We start from the raw sequence: 8,371 nt of genomic DNA on the forward strand, positions 1-8,371 counted from the left end.
TCAGCAGGGGTCACGCGGGTTCACAACGCTTGCGGATGACGTCATTCGTGCGCACGTCCGGAGCGGGGCGTGACGTAGTGCCGATTGTTTACCTTCCCCCCCCCCCACCGCAGTGACGTCGCCGGAATGGCGTTCCCGCGCATGACGTCACGAGCCACCGTGACGTCACGTGTTTGTTTTTCCGCGTGACGTCACGGCCGCTTCCGCCACGTGGACGTGCCACGTTGGGGGCCCCGCCCCTCGGTCACGTGGGACGGGCCGTCGTCGCCTCGCGCGGGCCAGCGAGAGAACGGTTGTGCGCATGCGCGTGGCGCTGTCAATCAACGCAGAGAGGGACAGCACAGAGGGGATTTGTGTACTGCTGGGGGTGAGTGAGGCAGTCGGTGAGTGAGGAGGTGAGGGGGTGAGGGGGTGAGTGAGGAGGTGAGTGAGGAGGTGAGTGAGGGGGTGAGTGAGGCAGTCGGTGAGTGAGAGGGTGAGTGAGGAGGTGAGTGAGGAGGTGAGGGGGTGAGTGAGGCAGTCGGTGAGTGAGGAGGTGAGGGGGTGAGTGAGGAGGTGAGTGAGGAGGTGAGTGAGGGGGTGAGTGAGGCAGTCGGTGAGTGAGAGGGTGAGTGAGGAGGTGAGTGAGGAGGTGAGGGGGTGAGTGAGGCAGTCGGTGAGTGAGGAGGTGAGGGGGTGAGTGAGGAGGTGAGTGAGGAGGTGAGTGAGGGGGTGAGTGAGGCAGTCGGTGAGTGAGAGGGTGAGTGAGGAGGTGAGTGAGGAGGTGAGGGGGTGAGTGAGGCAGTCGGTGAGTGAGGAGGTGAGGGGGTGAGTGAGGAGGTGAGTGAGGAGGTGAGTGAGGGGGTGAGTGAGGCAGTCGGTGAGTGAGAGGGTGAGTGAGGAGGTGGGTGAGTAGGTGAGTGAGGAGGTGAGTGAGGAGGTGAGGCAGTCGGTGAGTGAGAGGGTGGGTGAGAGGGTGGGTGAGAGGGTGAGTGAGGGGGTGAGAGGGTGAGTGAGGAGGTGAGTGAGGAGGTGAGGGGGTGAGTGAGGAGGTGAGTGAGGAGGTGAGGGGGTGAGCGAGGAGGTGAGTGAGGAGGTGAGAGGGTGAGCGAGGGAGTGAGTGAGGCAGTCGGTGAGTGAGAGGGTGAGTGAGGAGGTGAGGGGGTGGGTGAGTGAGGAGGTGAGGGGGTGGGTGAGTGAGGAGGTGAGGGGGTGGGTGAGGGGGTGAGTGAGGAGGTGAGTGAGTGAGTGAGGGGGTGAGTGAGTGGGTGGGTGAGGGGGTGAGTGAGGGGGTGAGTGAGGAGGTGAGGGAGGGAGTGAGGCAGTCGGTGAGTGAGTGGGTGAGGGGTTGAGTGAGGAGGTGAGGGGGTGAGTGAGTGAGTGAGTGGGAGCGGGGTGAGGGGGTCACTACTGGATGCGCTGAGCCGGGGGGGTCTCATGAGGAGCCGAGTGAGTCCCCGTGCTGGGGGGGGGCGCCAGGCCCTATGGCCGCTCCACCTCCTCCACCACCTCCTCCACCACCTCCACCTCCTGCTCCCCCCGCTGCTGCTGCTGCTGCTTGGCGTGTCGGCGGGCTCCGCCACGGAGCTCACGTTCGAGCTGCCCGACAACGCGAGGCAGTGCTTCTACCAGCACGTGGCGGCGGGGGCCCGCGCCTCGCTCGAGTACCAGGTGAGGGCAGCCGGGGTCAGGAGGTCACGGGGTCGGGGGGGGTGAAGGGGGCCCTGGGGTCAGGAGGTCACGGGGACGGGAGGGGGTGAAGGGTGAAGGGATCCACCACCCTCGGGGTCAGGAGGTCACGGGGTCGGGGGGAGGGCGAAGGGGGCCCTGGGGTGAGGAGGTCAGGGGGACGGGGGAGGCTGGGGTGAAGGGGGTCCCTGGGTGAGGAGGTCAGGGGGACGGGGGAGGCTGGGGTGAAGGGGGTCCCTGGGTGAGGAGGTCAGGGGGACGGGGGAGGCTGGGGTGAAGGGGGTCCCTGGGTGAGGTCACTGGGAAAGGGGGGGGTGAAGGGGGTCCCTGGGTGAGGAGGTCACTGGGAAAGGGGGGGGGGGTGAAGGGGTCCCTGGGGTCAGAAGGTCAGGGGGAGGGGGGTGATGGGGGTCCCCGGGGTGAGGAGGTCAGGGGGGGGGTGAAGGGGTCCCCGGGGTGAGGAGGTCAGGGGATCGGGGGGGTGGTGAAGGGGGCCCTGGGGTCAGGAGGTCAGGGGGACAGGGGGGGGGTGAAGGGGTCCACCACCCTCGGGGTTGTCAACCCGCGGCTCTGGAGCGAGGCACGCGGTGCCACCTTGCGCGAGAAGATCGGTTTTTAAATAAAAACCTTGAATCTCTAAACGCAATTTAACGTCAAGATACTTGATGACGTAACGTGGGTCACTGTGCAATGTCTTGGTCACAAACTGCGTTGTTGTTACAGAGCAACGAATGTGGTGGGGGGGGAGGGAAACAGCCGAGTAGACAAAAGTTTATTAGGTAAAAATATGAAATAAATAAAAAATAAAACCAAATTATCCAAATAACCTAGGCGACAGCGTCTGTCGCCTCGACAGACCTGTTCTTCACCTGAGGACGGCTGCTTGCGTTGTGGCCGAAACGTCGTGAGAATTGTTTTATTATGTTTTATTTTTATTATTTTATTACTTCCCTTCTACGTGACTTTACCGAAAGAACCAAGAAGATGAATCCCTGCAGTCACGAAAGCTTTAAATCGAAATTAAAACCAAATAAATGAAAATCACGACGTTTCGGGCGCAACACCTGAGGAAGGACGCTTGTGTTGCGCCCGAAACGTCGTGATTTCATTTATTTGTTTTCATTTTTAATTTATTTTATATTTCTACCCACGTGACTTTACCGAAAAAATCCTTGCAGTCACGGAAACTTCTAATCTAGAAACAGTTTAATTCACCACTTGTTTAGTTTAAGTCAGAATGTTGTTGTTATTGTCGGCTGCTGTGTCTGTGTACAAGCAGCTCTGCGCGTGTCGTGCGGCTCTCCAAACTATTTTGTCAATAACTAAATAATAATAATGGCTCTTCTTCTTCCTTGAAAGGTTACGGACCCCCTATTCCGTAAATGTGCACGCGATGACGATGATGACGTGAGCTCACTTTCGTTGAGCTGTCGTTCGTGATGGCCAAATAAGCTAATATCTCGGTGAGCCTTACCTGGTGAAATACATTTTTTTAAATGTTTTTACGTTATTAGCCACTTGAGTCACCTTTGGGGCCGTCCATAAATGACGTCACGCGATTTTGGACAATTTTTAACCCCCCCTTCCCTCGTCACACGGCGTCACAAAAAGTCAGACCCCCCCCCTCAAATATGACGTCACAAAGCTCTGCCCCCCCCCCCCCCACCAAAAAAATAAAACATGCTTCAGATCTCTTTAAACTATTGTCATTGTAGTGCGTATTTAATGTGGCGCTGCACTCTGATGTTGTAGGAGAAAACATCAAAAAGTCTATTTAATTAAGTAGAACGGCGGGGGGGGGGGGGGCTGGAATCGAGGTGAGGGCCAGTCGATAGGAGATGCCTCTAAAACATTTAAACAAATTCTTATCCGACGAGATAAGGCCCCACTGAGCTACACAGCTCTGTTTCAGAAGCAACATGGCTATCACAAATAATAGCCCAACGAAGTGGCCTATCGTCGCGTGGACATTTATAGCAGCCAAATATTGATTATAAATGTGGGGGGGAAACCGGACGACCCGGAGAAAAATCCACGTGTCCATGGGGAGAAACACACGCAAACTCCAAATATACAGCAGCAGGCGTCAGGGTAGGGATCGAACCCATGAGCTCCTGTATACCAGGCGAGGTAGTTAACATCTCCTAGCCACCATGATGATGATGAGAGAGAGACACGCAAACTCCAAATATACAGCAGCAGGCGTCAGGGTCTGGAATTAACTCACGACCTCCTGTACACCAGGCGAGGTAGTTAACATCTCGCCGTGGAGAGAGAGAGACACGCAAACTCCAAACGTACAGCGGCAGGCATCGTCAGGGTCGGGATCGAACCCTCCTGTATACCAGGCGAGGTAGTCAACATCTCTCGACGGAGAGAGACAACACAAACTCCAAACGTACAGCGGCAGGCATCGTCAGGGTCGGGATCGAACCCTCCTGTATACCAGGCGAGGTAGTCAACATCTCTCGACGGAGAGAGAGAGAGACAACACGGACTCCAAACGTACAGCGGCAGGCATCGTCAGCGTCGGGATCGAACCCTCCTGTATACCAGGCGAGGCGGCTGACGTCCTCGCGTGACGCGCCAGGTGATCACGGGGGGCCACTACGACGTGGACTGCCGTCTGGAGGACCCCGAGGGCGGCGTGCTCTACACGGAGACGCGCAAGCAGCACGACAGCTTCGCGTGGACGAGCGAGCGCGGCGGCCTCCACAGCTTCTGCTTCTCCAACGAGTTCTCGACCTTCTCGCACAAGACGGTCTACTTTGAGCTGCAGGTCGGGGACGAGGCCCCGCTCGTGCCCGAGATGGGCCGCCGCGTCACGGCGCTCACCCAGGTGGGGGCCTCAAACACCGCCACCACCACCAGCCACAACGAGCACCACCACCACCACTACTCGCAAGCACCACCAGCACTCACAACCACCACTACTACTCACAACCACCACTACTACTCACAACAACTACCACTCACAACCACCACCACTCACAACCACCACCCTGCACCAACAAGCACCACCACTCACAACCACCACCACACACAACAACCACCACTCACAACCACCACCACTCACAACCACCACCCTGCACCAACAAGCACCACTACTCACCACCACCACCACTCACAACCACCACCACTCACAACAACCACCACTCACAACAACCACCACTCACAACCACCACCACTCACAACCACCACCACTCACAACAACCACCACTCACAACAACCACCACTCACCACCACCACCACTCACAACCACCACCCTGCACCAACAAGCACCACCACTCACAACCACCACCACTCACAACAACCACCACTCACAACCACCACCACTCACAACCACCACCACTCACAACCACCACCACTCACAACAACCACCACTCACCACCACCACCACTCACAACCACCACCACTCACAACAACCACCACTCACAACCACCACCACTCACAACCACCACCACTCACAACAACCACCACTCACCACCACCACCACTCACAACAACCACCACTCACCACCACCACCACTCACAACCACCACCCTGCACCAACAAGCACCACCACTCACAACCACCACCACTCACAACCACCACCACTCACAACCACCACCACTCAAAACCACCACCACTCACAACCACCACCCTGCACCAACAAGCACCACCACTCACAACCACCACCACTCACAACCACCACCACTCACAACAACCACCACTCACAACCACCACCACTCACCCTGCACCAACAAGCACGACCACTCACAACCACCACCACTCACAACCACCACCACTCACAACCACCACCACTCACAACCACCACCACTCACAACAACCACCACTCACAACCACCACCACTCACAACAACCACCACTCACAACAACCACCACTCACAACCACCACCACTCACCCTGCACCAACAAGCACCAACAAGCACCACCACTCACAACCACCACCACTCACAACAACCACCACTCACAACAACCACCACTCACAACCACCACCACTCACAACCACCACCACTCACAACCACCACCACTCACAACCACCACCACTCACAACAACCACCACTCACAACCACCACCACTCACAACAACCACCACTCACAACCACCACCACTCACAACAACCACCACTCACAACAACCACCACTCACAACCACCACCACTCACCCTGCACCAACAAGCACCAACAACCACCACCACTCACAACCACCACCACTCACAATCACCACCACTCACAACCACCACCACTCACAACCACCACCACTCACAACCACCACCCTGCACCAACAAGCACCACTACTCACAAGCACCACCACTCACAACCACCCTCCACAACCACCCTCCACAACCACCCAAACACACAACCACCCACCAACATTGCCCCCCACCCCGCCCCGCGCAGATGGAGTCATCGTGCGTGAGCATCCACGAGGGCCTGCGTGCGACGCTGGACTACCAGACGCACCACCGGCTGCGCGAGAGCCAGGGCCGCGCGCGTGCCGAGGAGCTGCGCACGCGCGTGGCGCTCTGGTCGCTGGGCGAGACGGCGCTGCTGCTGCTCGTGGGCGCCGGGCAGGTGCTGCTGCTGCGCGGATTCTTCAGCGAGGACCGCCGGGCCCAGACGGGGTTGTAGCCCGCCCGTCCGCGTGTCCGTGTGTCCGTGTGTCTGCGCGTCCCCGTGGTTTGCGTGTCTGCGTGTCTGTGTGCCGGTGTGCCAGCGCGTGTTGTTCTTGTACGTGCGCGTCTGCTTCACGTAGCTGCTAAGTGCGTTGCTGTGTGCGTACGTGTGTGCTTATGTCGATGTGTGTGTGTGCGTGCGTACGTGTGGGCTTATGTCGATATGTGTGTGTGTGCGTGCGCCTACGTGCACGTCTTTGTTGTACTCTTGGGGAGCGGTGGTGTAGCGGTTGGCGCTACGCTGCGCTACGAACCCGAGGACCCGAGTTCGATTCCTGCTCACGGTCAACGCCGGTGACGATTATCTGAACCGGTCTTGGGCCTCCCGTAGGTCGACTCAGCCTCAAATGAGTACCCGGTACGGTGCTTAAAAATCGCCACTGGGGAGACAAAGGCGGCCGGGCGTGGTGCTGGCCACCCACCCCCTCGTGTGCCGAGCCGGCCTTCACAGGTGCTCGCTAACAGCACTTGCCCCTCCACTCTGTTGAAGGCTACACGGGGGACGCTTGCCTTTTGTGTCGTACTATTGGCCACCCTCATTAGCTTTGCCTCGGCCACCTTGCCGTGCCCCCAAGCGTTCCGTGCCCTCTCCGCCACGGCCGCCTCGCCGTACCTGGACACCCTTGGCCACCCCTGATGGACGCCTCAGCCCCCTTCTCCCCACCGCTGACGTTGTACTTCTGCTGACGGTTTCGGAGCGGGGCTCGGTGTCTCTCGGCGCGGGGTGAGGCACGTGGGGTGAGGAGCACGGGGTGAGGAGCGTGGGGTGAGGCGCGCTGGGTGAGGCGCGCAGGGGGTATGAACGCCGATCCGTACCGATCCGTGCCACCTCTGCCCCTCGCCCTGCGTTCTCTGGCTCATCCTGTAGCACCTCGTGACCGCCACGCACTCTGAATATCATTCCCGGGTATTTTTTGACTTTATTATTATTCGTCGTAGTATTATTATTTGTGAGTCGTGTGACGATTGCGAGGTGCCGGAGGCGCTATTGAACGCGTCTTGAGTGTAAGCGTCCGCGTTTGCTGCGGCCGCGTTTGCTGCAGCCACGTGAATAAACGGAGTCACTGCGGCGGCGGTGGCGGAGCGAGGCGAGGCTGTCGGCCGTCATCGGTTCCACTCGGGCGCCGCGGGGTCAGCTGCAGAGGTTTCGCTCCGAAGTCTGGAGGGGAGAGTGAGCAGAGTGAAAGAGTGAGTGAGGAGAGTGAGTGAGAGAGAGTGAGGAGAGAGAGTGAGAGAGAGGGGAGAGTGAGAGAGGGGGGAGTGAGAGAGTGAGGAGAGTGAGTGAGGAGAGTGAGAGGGGAGAGTGAGAGCGTGAGGAGAGTCAGAGAGAGTGAGAGAGGGGGGAGAGTGAGAGAGGGGGGAGAGTGAGGAGAGTGAGAGTGAGCAGAGTGAGAGAGGGGGAGAGTGAGAGAGAGGAGAGTGAGAGAGAGGGGAGAGTGAGAGCGCGCTAACCACTACACCACACGCGCATACACCACACACACAACACACCACACGCGCACACACCACACACACAACACCACACACAACACACCACACACAACACACCACACACACACAACACACCACACACACCACACACACCACACACACAACACCACACACAACACCACACACGCACGTGTCGTGGCGTGGAGATGCCGTGGTGGCGAGATTGTTGCTCGCTCCGCTGCGGGATAAATAATTTTTAACTGCGGTGGCCACGCGAGATGTTAACTCCCTCGCCTGGTTTGCAGGAGGTCGTGGGTTCCACCACCATCACCACGGTGGCTAGGAGATGTTAACTCCCTCGCCTGGTATACAGGAGGTCGTGGGTTCGATCCCGACCCTGACGCCTGCTGCTGTATATTGAGTTGACATCACGCATTTCAGAGTATTTTAGCTGCAAACATTCTCCACATGATGATGATAAGCCAACTGCGTTTAGCTGTCATTCGTGATGGCCAAGGACATCGCTCAGTGGCGCCTTACCTTGTGAGATGAAAACAACAATATATAGTGAGATGAAAACAACACAATATATAGTGAG

General features: G+C 58.1%; 1 protein-coding gene across 1 annotated transcript; it reads left to right on the top strand.

Moving 5' to 3' along the window:
• The first annotated feature begins 1,339 nt into the window (after positions 1-1,339).
• LOC133356274 (transmembrane emp24 domain-containing protein 3-like) lies at positions 1,340-7,431 on the top strand. Its single transcript, XM_061573738.1, has 3 exons — positions 1,340-1,650; positions 4,259-4,507; positions 6,068-7,431. The coding sequence occupies exons 1-3, from the start codon at positions 1,417-1,419 to the stop codon at positions 6,296-6,298; spliced, it is 714 nt and encodes a 237-aa protein (XP_061429722.1). The 5' UTR covers positions 1,340-1,416; the 3' UTR covers positions 6,299-7,431.
• Positions 7,432-8,371: the final 940 nt, after the last annotated feature.

Source organism: Lethenteron reissneri, chromosome 1 (genome assembly GCF_015708825.2).
Source record: "Lethenteron reissneri isolate LAM-NWPU_2019-01 chromosome 1, ASM1570882v1, whole genome shotgun sequence".
In the NCBI taxonomy this organism is placed as follows: Eukaryota; Metazoa; Chordata; class Hyperoartia; order Petromyzontiformes; family Petromyzontidae; genus Lethenteron; species Lethenteron reissneri.

Coding starts and splice junctions, on each gene's coding strand:
- LOC133356274 (XM_061573738.1), top strand. CDS start 1,417: ATGAGGAGCCGAGTGAGTCCCCGTGCTGGGGGGGGGCGCCAGGCCCTA. Junction 1,651..4,258: donor GCGCCTCGCTCGAGTACCAG/GTGAGGGCAGCC, acceptor GTGACGCGCCAG/GTGATCACGGGGGGCCACTA. Junction 4,508..6,067: donor GCGTCACGGCGCTCACCCAG/GTGGGGGCCTCA, acceptor CGCCCCGCGCAG/ATGGAGTCATCGTGCGTGAG.